Raw genomic sequence first — 14,138 nt, 5'->3', positions numbered from 1 at the left:
AGGACGCGCTGGCACCAAAACCTTCTCCATCTCTCTGAGAATGCGCTTAGACACAGCTTACTGCTGTGATTTTTCATCAGCGGCCAGCCGTCCTTCTGTTCCTCAGAAAAAAGAGACAGAAAGGGCAGAGGCAGCACCTGGTCAGCCATGACAGGGCCTAAAGGGAGCACATCTTTATTTCCACACCAAAGAGAAACAAGCTCACAAGAAATGTTTCAAAATGCTGCCAATAAATTACTAATGACTTCATGCTGATGCTTGTGCTTCTTCATTATGCTGGTGTGCACTTACAGTACAGTGGTAGCCTGCTGTTTGAGGCACGGCATGACTTAGTAATGAAGTGGAGATGTATAATAAGTGAGCTGTGCTTGTGTACACGCGCACATGTGTGTGTTTACGCCGTTGTTTTCAGTGCAAAGCCCCATCTGAGGTACAGGTTTACGGCACAGCTGGTGTCTCCAGGCCAGATGGGACCAGTCCCGTCCTGGGCTCCACCTGCCCCCGGGGAGGCTGCAGTGATCTGACCCCACTCAGCAGGCTCATCATGTTGGGCCAGAAGCCCACAACCTCCTCTGTGCTTCATTACAGCCTGACATAGTCTTAAATCAGCCCAGCCTAACTGCTTGAGCCACCTGAGAGTCATGATTTAAAGGAACAGTTCCTTGAGAAATTTACATAGACTCCACCCCTCAACACAAATTCAGTGCATCGAGGTTTGGGGTCTGAAGTTTTATATTCTGTTATGTGCTAAAACTGTGAAGCTAATGTAGCTAAGAAAAAAGGCAATGAAAAACAAGGCGAGCTTATTATACATCATAGACAAATCATAGACGAATGCAACTCAAATGCAACTCAAAGTGCTTTACATGAATAAATGCAAAATAAAAATCATATAAATAAAACATAGCTGTGAAGCTGTGGGTCCTTCTCCAGTCACCATTTCACTCAGTCACTTTGTCAGTATTATTATTGTTATTATATCATATTACTGCTATGGACAATAACACTTTAACACTTTAAGTCACTTTAATAACAATAACACTTAAGAGTCACTTAAGTCACTTTAAAATGTATATATTCTTCACAGATTATCTCTTGTTTAACTCTTGTTTAATATAAATATATTTGAACGTAGCAGAGAGGATTATTTGTTTTTATTTATTTTTTCTCCTTACATAGGTCCCTCCAGTCTCTATATTTTGTGTATATTTTGTGTATATTTAATATATTTCAGTTTCAGTATTTTCTTGTATTTTTATTCTTACTTTGTTTACTTTCTGTAGAGTGATCAGCTGAGCCTCGCCACATGCATTTCAATGCATGAATGTCCTGACATGCTGTGCAAATGACAAATAAACTTGAAACTTAAAACATAAATGAAATGTATAAATGATTAAAATGAAGTGCAAGGTGAGGACAGTAGGTGCTAAAGTGTTAAAGGATGGGGAAAATTATTGTCTTTAGTCTGGACTCTAAATAGGTCATTTTGGGGCATATCGGAGGTGTTCTAGAAGCTGGTTCCAGCTTGGGGCGGCATAAGAGAGGCTTAAAGTATGTTTAAGGAAAAGTATATAGCTAAAAACAGTAGTGGTCACCATGGTGGAGTTTGAATTTGGTCTGTGTTTATAGGTAACAGTATGACAGATTTAGAAATAAGCAAGACTTTTTAAGATTACTTGGCAAGAATTTTACATGTATGAAATCATTATGAGACTTAGGATTAAATAAAAAATCAACTATGTTTTACTTGTTTTAAGACATTTTTATGAAGAGAGACTGACCTTCTTTTGACAGATAATTTACTTCTTTCAGGATATATTGCAGATATTTTTGCTTATTTTAAGAAATAATGCTTAAACAATTTGGTATAGCTACAAATAAAGGCAGTTCCATTTGATAGAATGACATAAAATAAGTAAATGTCTAGAAATATGTTAAATAAGTACTTACAACAGTCACAAAATGACAAATGTTAAATATATGGACTACATTTAAGACGATTTACTTCGCCAGGATGTAATTTTTTTGTAGTGAAATGTACAAAAAAGTATGCAGTTCCGTGCTAACTCTTGGAGTATACTAGTTGCATAAGCTTCTATTGTATGTTAGGTACTAGTTTTGTAGCTCCAGTGCAAAACAAAAGTAGCAAACTTAAGGAACCAAATGGCAGAATGACTGCATTTGGAGTAACTGAGTGAATTATGTGAATTAGATTTTCTTTGCCAAAATTATTCCCTTATTCTCTTTTTAAATCAGTTATTCAGAAAGAAAACCGCAGCCATCATAATGGCCAAGACTTTATTTGGCTGCAAGTGTGGATCTGTTGCATTAGATGGTATAAATGCAATTCAGCACATTCATTTTTGGCAGTCAGCGGACGCCCCACTCGTAAGTGAGCTGTGCCCAGGAAAACTCCAAGGTGTTGACATCGGGGGAAACTGCGTCGGCCCCCCGTTTTGGGGCTGGGCTAATTCGATAAAAGTGCCTCACATAATCAGGCCTGTGCCACGCTTTATCTGCACTGGGGTCTAAGCGCCGCCGCCGGTGCCAGGAACCTCATGGCCGACTGCCAAGGTGAATCCGGATTCCCCGCCATGGTTTTGTTTCCTCAAAAGACTTAACAAAATAAAGGGAGGGGTGGAGGCAGCTGGGTCAGCGCCAGACTTCGCCCAGCACCTGGCTCCTCCCCAGACAGACAACTTAAGAGCAGATGATGTGCGGTTGAGGACATTTCAGTGGCACATGAGGACATGAAGGAGTTCCTCAGAATCACCCGGCAGAGGCCTGGAGACCAGAATCAGCCTCCGGCTTTGTATTTTGGCAGCAAGTGATTTGTAGTAATTGAGTTTGGAGCACTTCTAAACAGATTCTTCTTGGCTGCCTGAAACTATTATTATTTAAACAAGGTTTATTTTAAAATTAATGACTAGCAATGCAACTACAGGATAGTTCTTCAACAGAATACAATGCAACATTTGAATTCTCATGATTCTATTCAAGGGGAAAGGCTTCTCCTAACTTTTCTAGACTGAAAAACTTTCAAGACAGGAATAGCACTGAGGAAAGTAGGGCATAGTGGTCTTGACCCCAGCAGTAAGAGAGATGGGACCACTTCACTTCACTTCACCTCTGAAGAACAGATTTGCGAATGTGTTTCCCTCGTCAATCTTCCTCATAGGGTTCAGCAGGGGGTTTGGCTATGAAGTAACAGAAGACCTTAAATGCCCCTGACTTTTAACTAGCCTACTTTGGACAGCTGACTCATGCAGAGCTGGACCCTCGAGTGGCCAGACGGCAGGTCTGTCTGCTGGCCCTTTTGATGTTCCCTCCAGACCCACCAACCTTCTGTTCTGTCCATGTAGCGAAGATATAATCCTCACTGCAGGCCGTTGGTTAAAACCTTTGCCACAGTGACCACTCAGAGTTCGTCGCTGGAGCTCGCCCAGTCACAGCTTGAGTGTTGGGTGGATCCTAGCTTTGCCAAAGGACGGTGATAAGCATGGCTAATTGTCTGATAATGACTACTGAAAAACTCTGTGGGGCAGAAGCTAACAGGCTTACAGAGGTAATGCCAGATTTTGTGAGGGTAGGTTGCAAAGGTTAGGTATCCTAAGCCGTATTTGAGATGGACTGGTTTAACCAGGAAAGGTACTTTGATTTAAGTGATTATTGTCAAGATCCCTGATTTTTTTTCTAGTATGAATCTGACAAGTAAGAATTCCTGAAGGAATTACTTTCTTCAGTTCAATAAACCAAATCTCTCTCAGTAAAATCAAGGTATTTGTCATGGCATTGGAACAACAAAACCTGATAGAAGACAATGTGGTGACATTGCTTAATGCTGATTATGGCATGCGCCCATCCCCTGGGCCCTGCCCTGCGGCCGAACTCCCCGCAAGAGGAGAACCACAAGTTAGTGAGGGACGGTGTGCCAATCCCGAACACCGACAAGTAATGCGAGTGATAGCAGGAGGAGGGCGTCAGCGACCAGAGAGGGGACGACGACGATGGCGGCCACTGGAGGCACGAAGGCGGCCATATTCAGGGCCTGGCGTGTGCCACACTGATGTACATATCTCTAATCTATTTATAGTATTTTGAGGAAATAACACACATACCTAATCCCTAGACAAATCGGCCAGTCAAATTCATACCAAATGACATTAAAGAACCTCCAATGGTCAAACTTATTTATCTCAAATAGTACTTTAGACAGTCTAAACTACAATTATTGCTTTAGCAGCTTTGATGTATCTACAGGCAAAGCCCATAATTTGGTACCATGAAATGTATACAAGGCTGACCAGAGAAAGAGACTCAGTTTTTCCATTCTTTAGCCAGTCGATGCTGCATATCCGTTTTCAGTGTCCTCTACAACTGAATTTGTTAAACTGTTAAGAGGATCAACACTTACTTGCAAGCCCACAGAGGGTCCTATTAAAGTGTCACGTCCCAGTGGTTTCATCTAGCTTCCAACTGCTCGTCTCCTCCATCCTGATCTTTATCCCGATGCACTGGCTGGTTTGAATTATATTGCAATGACATTGTCTGACTTTGTCTCGGTCTAACGCCTGCCATGAGTTTCTGTCATAATCTGACTAAAAGCACTCACATAGATTTGATACGTTCAGCATAACCTACATTTTGCTCATAAGCCGTCTACAAACATCTTTAACCACCTTGAGGGAATGATATTTTGGCACAACTGTGTAGAGTTTCAGGTTGAGTAGATACAGCTGCTGCTGCTGTTGTTTCTTTTAAGATGGGTATGAGTGTAAGGCTGGATGAGTGCCTGAATGCGAAAGTGTTTTATCTCAGTTGACTGGGGAAGAGTTCTTGAAGTGAGACTTCCTGAGCAGCCACAGCTTCACTCCATCATTTACATGATATACACTACCCAGTCCACACTACCCAGTTCAAAACATCAAACCCAATCCAATCCCAAACACTAAACCTAACCACCACCACCCAACTCTGCTAGCTGACAAAAACCCAGCCCAAACCCTTGATTCACACAAGCCAGCTTTTCCTGACGCACAGAACGCCTAACCCGATCTATATCACCCAAACTATCTACCTCACATCAATTAACACAACCCACACCACCCAACCAAACCTAACTGAAAGACCAACCCAAACCTCTAAATCCAACCCTCCTAACCCTTCAAGACCAACCCACTGCCCAACTGGGTGATGTGGTTTGGTCTTGATCTTGGCCCCCTACAACCCAATCTGTGTCACCGAACCAACCCAGACAATCCACCCCACCACAAATCACCTTACTAAAAAAACAAAAAAAATGAGCTGACCCCACCTAGCCCAACACAACCTACTACACAATACCCAGCATGACCCACACTACACCAACCTACACCACCCATCCCATATTACTCAAATCATACCACCCAAAACAACCTATTACACAACTTACACTAAACCAACCCCCCCATCAAACCATTCCTAAATCATCCTACCCACCAAAACCAAATCAACTGACATTAGTCAACCCACCCCACCTAAACCTCTCCCAATCCACACCACTCAACCCATGTAACCTTGTGTGGTTAATGGACATAACTGGTAAATGACAAGAGCACAGAACCAGGTTTCAGTATTTGTGTGTAAGAGAGAGAAGAGAGAGAGAGAGGCAGACAGGTCGAGAGACAGAGCGAATGTGGAATACTGATATGGAGCAAGATAGACAGGTGGAAATGAGTCTCATCCACGGTTTGACACTTAGAACACAATCAGCATGAAACAGTTCCTGCATTCTAGGGCATATGTGTTAAGATGCAGAGGCACGTATTAGAACTCTCTCAAACTCTCGGGCCAGAAGACACAGTGCAAAATATGTCTTGATGTCGCAAGCAGTTAGTGGGCGGGGCTATGTGCAGTTTGCGTGATAAGCTGCAGTCATGCTAAATGCAGTGTTAAATTCAGGTGCATTGAGGGCCCATATTGCGGTCGCATCAAGGCGCATTTTGTGCTGTGCGTATGTGCATCATATCTGGCCCTGAATGTTTTACTGTGTGCTGTGACCAATCAGAGGTGTCAGAAGAAGAGCTAATTGGTACAGTGTACAAGAAAAGAAGCAGTCTTTCTTCGGATGGCAGAAAGGGAGCCCGTCGGGCCATTGAGGGTCCGCCTGCCGCACCCAGAGGACGCTTGAAAGAGAATGTGCAGCAGGTTAATAGGAGGAGTGGTCCGCAGTGATGAAGTTGTCTAGATAAGCTGAAGGCTAAGGGGCAGGGACAGAGTGACAGTATGTGTGCGCACAGCAGAGTGGCAGTGCGCCGAGCGCAAGGATCGATAAGGGAGCGGAACGGAGCCGTAACCATGGTGACACAGCCCATAATGAAGAGATAAAAGAGATGAGATGATATCAAAGGGCAGATGCAGCAAAGAGGCTGATGGCTTCATAACAAGCGCGCGCAGACACGCCAGGACTAGAAAGGTCGTTGAAAGCTCCGTCCGTCCGGGGTGCAGTTTAAAGACGGTCAGAATCCTCTGAAGTAGAGATTACAAAGTAGGTGGTTCCCTGATGTTTCTGTAGATCACTTTGCTGGTATTATGACATGTTTGCTTCGCTCTCGCTGTGTTTCTGTGTTCTGGCTGGCTGTGACTCTATATGAGTTCATAAATATTTCTAGTAGCTGTAGTGAACGCTCGGCTGTGTCTGACAAATGATACAGTGTCTGGAAAAAGCACTGAAGTTTCCGTAATCCAGTGTATCTCTAGTGATTTGTTGACTTCCTTTAGAGAAAATCAGGTCGATAGGCCTGAGGTTTGACCTTAGAGTGACCTTAGACCTCCAGCAAGCGAAGCCCTCTGGGACTGAGAACACAGGGGTAGATTCTCTTAATATAGAGTTCTTTGGTGCCATGTTTCAGAAAGAGATTTGTGAGGTCTACCTAAAGTGAAGGTTCTATTCTACCAATTCAACACTTGCACATCTCATTTGCTAAACATGAATGAAAGGTTTTTAGGGACCCAGTGGTCCTTCTATGACATCACACATTTTTATTTTATAACAGCAGAGGTGTTTCCTATGTGTTCTCTTGTTCTTGTCCATTGGCTGAGATGTAAGTCGTTCAGAGTGTTTTGATGTGTAAGGTATAGCACATCTATAGGTGCTTGTCAAGAAAGTCCTTTCTTCATGTTCTTGCTATTGAGAAACGCCACAGATGTTCCCCACATGAACATCAAATGAAAGCGGGTTACTGAGACTCGCCCAAAAAGGCACTGCTTGCCTTTAATCTCTCAGCACCTATTTAGGATTGTATTCCCGAGTTGGGGGTCATGCCCTTCCCCATTCAATCAGAGTTCTCCAAAAAGCACTGCTGCTCACAATGACTGGTGTATCAGCAGGACAGTGGGGCTTCTGTGTGAACATGAGGTCCATTCAAACCATCTGGCCTTTGGACTGCTTATATCTGTACTGTTATGGTTCTGTCTCTGATCGCTGAAGGTTCTCATTGGGTCAAATGTTGGGATTGTGCCCACGTTATCAAGCTTGTCCAACCTAGTAGTAGTTACTAGCCAGCTGGAGCTGGAGCAAAGACTCGTGAGGTTTAAGGAGATTCCTAGAACACTGGGAAAAATCCCATTCAACCTAATGAGATGTTTGCAATTGTGCTAACATTAGATTAACCCAAACTATCCTAACTGTGTGAGGTTTCGCAAACATATCATTTGAAATGAATGAAAGTCCCAAGTTGACCCAAATTATGTAAATCTGGGAAGTGCGCTACGGTTTCTCATCAGAGTGAAAGGGATTATTTTGGGAAGTTCTGTCAAACTTGTCCAACCTAGCATCTAAAGAAGCTGAAGCGTGACCTGTAAATGCTCTACGCACAATTGCCCTCTTCTGTAGCAGCTGTAATAAGGTTGGACAAGCCTGTTGAGCGCTGGCAAAAATCCGATCTAATGAAACAGCAACAGATTCGCCACCATGCTAAGATTAGCGCCCAAACTATCCTAACGGTGCGAACTTTCACACATTTATCAGGGTGAAATGAATGAAGCTGGATGTACATTTTGACCCCAAATCTGAGGTTCTACAGTTTCTCGTTCAGCTAAATGAGATTTTGGTCCCACTTTATATTAAGTGTCTCTAATTACAGCATAATTACACATTAATTGTTACATATGATTTATTTACAGTTACAGAAGGATTACTGTAGTACAGCTTATGTAAACACACACATATCTTGATAGTTGCTACAGCATATTTTCTCTCATGCAGTAGGGTGAGGGTACTTACATTTGTAAGAATGGCTGTTTTTCCAACAGCTCCAGAACCAGTGTCTGGAATCTGTAATAACACTGTTACTACATAAAAAATGCACACCTCAGTGTCACTGCTGGACTGAGAATAGTCCACCAACCAAAAATATCCAGCCAACAGTGTCCTGTGGGCAGCGTCCTGTTACCACTGATGAAGGACTAGAGGATGACCAACACAAACTGTGCAGCAGCAGATGAGCTATCGTCTCTGACTTTACATCTACAAGGTGGACTGACAAGGTAATAGAGTGGACAGTAAGTGGACACAGTGTTTAAAAACTGTGTCTGATCCAGTCAGACCAGCGCAACACACACTAACACACCACCACCACGTCAGTGTTATTGCAGTGCTGAGAATGATCCACCACCCAAATAGTACCTGCTCTGTGAGGGTCCATGGGGGTCCTGACCACTGAAGAACAGGGTAAAAGGGGGCTAACAAAGTATCAGAGAAACAGATGGACTACAGTCTGTAACTGTAGAACTACAAAGTGCACCTATATAGTAAGTGGAGCTGATAAAATGGACAATGAGCGTAGAAACAAGGACGTGGTCATAATGTCATGCCTGACCGGTGTATATATAGTGCTATTACAACTAAATGTGCAGATTCACTGCAAGTACTCAGTGTTGGTAATTACACATCCATTACAGTCAGAACGGTCTTGCTGGAAAAATAGGTCCACCTTATTACACAAGTGCAATGACATAAGAGAAAAGAGAGACTTGTGTAATTAAGTAAGTTAAAACTGAAGTTGACACGTGTATTTTAATAAGTTATACTACTGTAATCTGTCTGTATCAGCAAATACATTACCAGTTGTTAGGCTGTTGTTGCATGTATCGTTAATGTGTAACTACACAGTTATTAGAGACACTTAATATAAAGTGGGACGTGCAACAGTAGCTATGAAAAGCACATTTGTGGGTGGAGCATGAATAGGTCAATTGGATAAATGGTCTCATTGCACAATTGCTACAGTCTCTCTCTCTCTCTTTCTCTCTCTCTCTCTCTCTGACGGCTTGTCAGCGGCTCGCTCGTTTCCCATGCTGCCTCAGACGCCCTGTCAGCGAATCGCATTTAAAATCCGCCCCGTCGCCGAGGGAAACCGCGAGGCAGTTTTTTTCAATTATGCTTCCCGATGTCAAAGAAAGGACGCCGGGCACCCTGTCTCTATCTCTCTCTCCCCCCCCTCTCTCTCTCTCTCTCTTCACTAACCTCCTCTTCTTCCTCCTGGCGCTTTGGCCCTTTTTGTCTAAAACACGGTTTCTATTTTAACTCACCGTCCCGCAGAGCAGGAGCTGACGTCCGTTGGGAGGCACCATGGAGGAGAGACATAAAGGCAGTGTTTTTTTTTTTTTTTGACGGTTTGAAAGTGGCTTCCTGGGAGTCGTTTTCGGGGTGACACCAGTAAAGTTGTGAAATTCATCCCCTTCTTCTCTCGTCTCCTGCCACAGAAGCACAGGAGCGCTTCTGTAACGTGAGCAAAGCGCTAAAAAGCTTTTGTCACGCTGGAGCGATGAAATATCTCCACACAGCAGGTTAAGACAAAAGGAGCGGGTGAAATTCCCCAGCATTCCCCAGCTGCGCATTAGCATTTGAATCGGCACCTTCCGCCGCGTTCCGCAACTCTCACTTCACCGCACGCACTCTGCCGAGCCGCCGCCGTCCATGTGACCAGAAAATGAGAAAACGATAGAGGCCAAGCTGAGGAATGTTATCTAGACCCTGTTCTGCAGTGTCATTGGGTGGTGCATTTACATGCACTTAATAATCTGATTTAAATCAGATTCCAGAATCTATCTGATTATTCGAAGGGTTGTGTACATACTAACAGCATACTTTGATTTATTAGATCAGATTAAGGCCTAGAAATCAGATTAAGAAATCTGATAAAGAGAGCTGGATTTTAGCTCAGTAATTGGGTTTTTCAGCACGTGTACCCTTACTCTGATTTCTTTCGATTTCCTCAGTTTGTGCATGTTCGAAAATAGCAAGCAGAGTTTCTCAGCACTGCAGTAATACTAACGTGGTGGTGGTGTGTTAGTGTGTGTTGTGCTGGTCTGAGTGGATCAGACACAGCAGTGCTGCTGGAGTTTTTAAACACTGTGTCCACTCACTGTCCACTCTATTAGACGCTCCTACCTTGTCAGTCCACCTTGTAGATGTAAAGTCAGAGACGATAGCTCATCTGCTGCTGCACAGTTTGTGTTGGTCATCCTCTAGTCCTTCATCACTGGTCACAGGACGCTGCCCACAGGACGCTGTTGGCTGGATATTTTTGGTTGGTGGACTATTCTCAGTCCAGCAGTGACACTGAGGTGTTTAAAAACTCCAGCAGCACTGCTGTGTCTGATCCACTGAAACCAGTGCAACACACACTAACACACCACCACCACGTCAGTGTTACTGCAGTGCTGAGAATGATCCACCACCCAAATAGTACCTGCTCTGTGTCCATGGGGGTCCTGACCACTGAAGAACAGGGTAAAAGGGGGCTAACAAAGTAACCTAACAGCACAGTTTGAGGGAAGTTCAGGTGACTGTTAGACTCCATTACTTGTTAGCAGCACTAGTCTTACTGTTCCAACTGTAGTATAACTAAAGAAGTAAACTTAAGACAACAGACATGGTTCGGCTGACCAACTACATCTGAAGTCATGTGACTGATGGCTTTAAAGATTGAAACGAGAGTGCAACAAGCCAGGTACCCTCTACCTGCTCTTTATGTCCTGGCTCTTTATGTTCAGACTATCCTGGAGGCCTTGATTAGCTAAACCATGTGTTGTTTTGAGCTTGGAAGTAAACTCCATGCAGAGCGGTAGATCGAGGAGCATGGCTTGGCACCCCTGAATTGCATTCAAAGATCCAAGATAGCTTTTGTGCCTGTTGGTGCCAAATAGCTGATTATTTATTCACACCAACCACTGGTTGTTTGATCATGAACAGTTAGGCTTGTGCATGCCTAGACAGACCCGAGGATGATGCAAAAGCAAAATTTAGGAACAAAGAGGGAGAGAGAGTATTCGAGGAGCAAACACAGTTCCACTCCAGGGATACTTCAAACACAAGCATTCTTGTTATGCTCGAATCCAGAGCGCATTAGCATTGAGGAACTCGAAGGATGCACTCAGGTGTTATGACGGCTGTGGGATGCAAGCGTTCAGCTGCTGTAAGACAACATGTTTTGTTTTTTTTTCTTTTACGTAATTTGAAAGCTGCCCTCAGTGACCGTTTCCTCATGAGCCAATAGAAATGGCCCGAAAACACTTTTTAGACGTTAACATACATGAAAGTCAAGGGCAGAACATGAGGAGGTGCTTTATGCTGGGCGTGCTGAAATACTAAAAATGAATAATAATGCTATGAAATGATATGCCAGTCTCTTTTTTTATTTATTTATATTTTTGTATAATGTACATCAGACACGATGCTTCATAACGTGCTAAAGTGTATCTAAAGACGACAATATGCACATAACTGACACATCGTAAGTTTAGCGGCGACCAGTCAGATCAACACACAGATGATATAACAATTGAGAGTTTGTTAACAGTTGTGAACAAACTTTAAGTTGGCCAGACAAAGCAGTTACTACAGAATTCTGGGTGGTTACTAATGTATTGTTAGGCCATTGGTGTCATATCCCAGGTGATTGCTAAGATGTTGCTAGGCTGTTGCTGTCATATCCCAGGTGATTGCTAAGATGTTGCTAGGCTGTTGCTGTCATATCCCAGGTGATTGCTAAGATGTTGCTGGGCTGTTGCTGTCATATCCCAGGGGATTGCTAAGATGTTGCTAGGCTGCTGCTGTCATATCCCAGGTGATTGTTAAGATGTTGCTGGGCTGTTGCTGTCATATCCCAGGTGATTGCTAAGATGTTGTTAGGCCTTTTCAGTCGTATCCCAGGTGGTTGTTAAGATGTTGCTAGGCTGTTGCTGTTATATCCCAGGTGGTTGTTAAGATGTTGCTAGGCTGGTACTGTCATGTCCCAGGTGGTTGCTAAGATGTTACTAGGCTGTTGTTGTCTGTTCCAGGTGGTTACTAAGATGTTCCTAGGTTGTTGCTGCCGTGTCCCAGGTGGTTGCTAAGATGTTACTAGGCTGTTGTTGTCTGTTCCAGGTGGTTACTAAGATGTCACTAGGTTGCTGCTGTCATATCCCTGGTGGTTACTAAGATGTTACTAGGCTGTTGCTGTCATATCCTGGGTGGTTGCTAAGATGTTGCTAGGCCATTGCTGTCATATCCCAGATTATCATATCCCCAGGTTGCTAAGATTTTTCCTATGCTGTTCCTAAAATCCGGGGGTGCTGCAGCCCCCTCGTCACTTCCACATCCCTGCTTAGGACTTTTTTCCTTTCTCCTAGAAAGCTGAGATGTGAAGTTTTCTCAAACAAGCAACAAAAACCAGCAGAGAAATCATCTGACTTTAGTCCTACATTGTAGTGTTCAGTGGCCCTGAGGTAGGGAAGCATGTGTATGGACGGCCGGCTTTGATTTGACTTGTATAGCTGCTAAACACCGTTTAATCGGAATCCTTGCCCTGAGCGAAGTCTTTTATCTTTAAAGTGTCTGACGGAACCGGGCTAATGCTTCTTGTCTGAGTCTCAGGTGAAAAGGGTTTTGAAGAACTGAATGCAAATCCTGCTACCATGTCTGATTGTTCAACAAGGCTATTAAGGAAAGATTGTGCTTTGTGCATCGCAGGTCAGTGTAATGTGCTGGTGGGTGTCACTGACCTACCAGGTTCAACTAAGCAATGTATTTAAATATTATTGAAGCCTGAATTTTCCTTGCCATTGTTTTTAAATTTGATATACCATGAACATATAAGCAGTATATGGATGGAGTATAGACCTCTATACATGCAAAATTGTTGTAATGTCATGAATAAAAGGAAACAGTCTGTTTAATTCTAAAAGATAAAGAGAAGCTGCAAAGGTGTTGCTAGACTATTTCTACAGTATCCCAGGTGGTTGCTAAAGTGTTTCTACACCAGTGCTACAGTATCCTAGGTGGTTCCTAAGGTATTGCTAGACTAGTGCTACAGTATCCCAGGGAATTGCTAAGGTGTTGCTAGACCAGTGCAACAGTATCCCAGGTGGTTGCTAAGGTGTTGTTAGGCTGTTTCTATGTTATCCATAGTAAGGTTCATGTGGAACTATTTTCGTGCAAAACCCCACAGAAAAGTAAACATCAGGGAGAAATAAAACACAATAAATATAAAACATAAGTCTTTTTAAAGCAATTCCCAGATGCCCCCACACTTACTCCCCCTCTCCTCTCTCTCTGGTCACCAGGTTCTGAGTCCCCGCGGGGCTTTGTGGAGCTGCGTTTTGTGCTTGAGCCCCAGGACGTGGTGACAGTTCGAGGGGGCGTATTGCAGCTGGACTGCCAGGCGCGGTCAGACCAGGGCCTCCCCATCATCTCCTGGAAAAAGGATGGCGTCCTACTGAGCTCAGTGGTGGATGAGCGCAGGCAGCAGCTGGCCAACGGCTCGCTTCTGGTGCAGAATGTGGTGCACTCGCGGCACCACCGGCCTGACGAGGGGTCCTATCAGTGCCTGGCCACCCTGGAGGGCGTTGGAGCAATCGTCAGCCGCACAGCTAAGGTTACAGTCTCCGGTAAGTGTGCGATTGTAGTTTTTGTTCTCGCTTTTTTTTTTGTTTCATTTGCTTGAAGCAGAATTGAAGAGTTGAAGTGATAGTTTGCCAAAAAACTAGTTCAGATAATTTCCCACCTTTAGCCCAAATGTAGTCAATCAGCCAAGAAATGTTTGGTCCCTGAAGTTTGCTTCTTTAATCTAGGGAGATTAATGTAGCTCACAAGTAATGAAGCTTTCATCCCATGA

The 14,138-nt window shown here is 43.7% G+C and overlaps 1 protein-coding gene across 1 annotated transcript in view; it reads left to right on the top strand.

Annotated features, from left to right (window-relative positions):
- Nucleotides 1-14,138, top strand: part of dcc (DCC netrin 1 receptor) — a 400,188-nt gene that overhangs the window by 122,457 nt on the left and 263,593 nt on the right. The window contains exon 2 of the mRNA XM_036580725.1: nucleotides 13,588-13,911. Coding sequence (XP_036436618.1) covers nucleotides 13,588-13,911 — 324 coding nt within the window. The remainder of the gene's footprint in view (nucleotides 1-13,587; nucleotides 13,912-14,138) is intronic.

The sequence above is a fragment of the Colossoma macropomum genome, unplaced genomic scaffold, assembly GCF_904425465.1.
Source record: "Colossoma macropomum unplaced genomic scaffold, Colossoma_macropomum, whole genome shotgun sequence".
Taxonomy (NCBI): Eukaryota; Metazoa; Chordata; class Actinopteri; order Characiformes; family Serrasalmidae; genus Colossoma; species Colossoma macropomum.
Note: the sequence above shows the minus strand (reverse complement) of the source record. Positions and strands in the feature narration are given on the sequence as shown.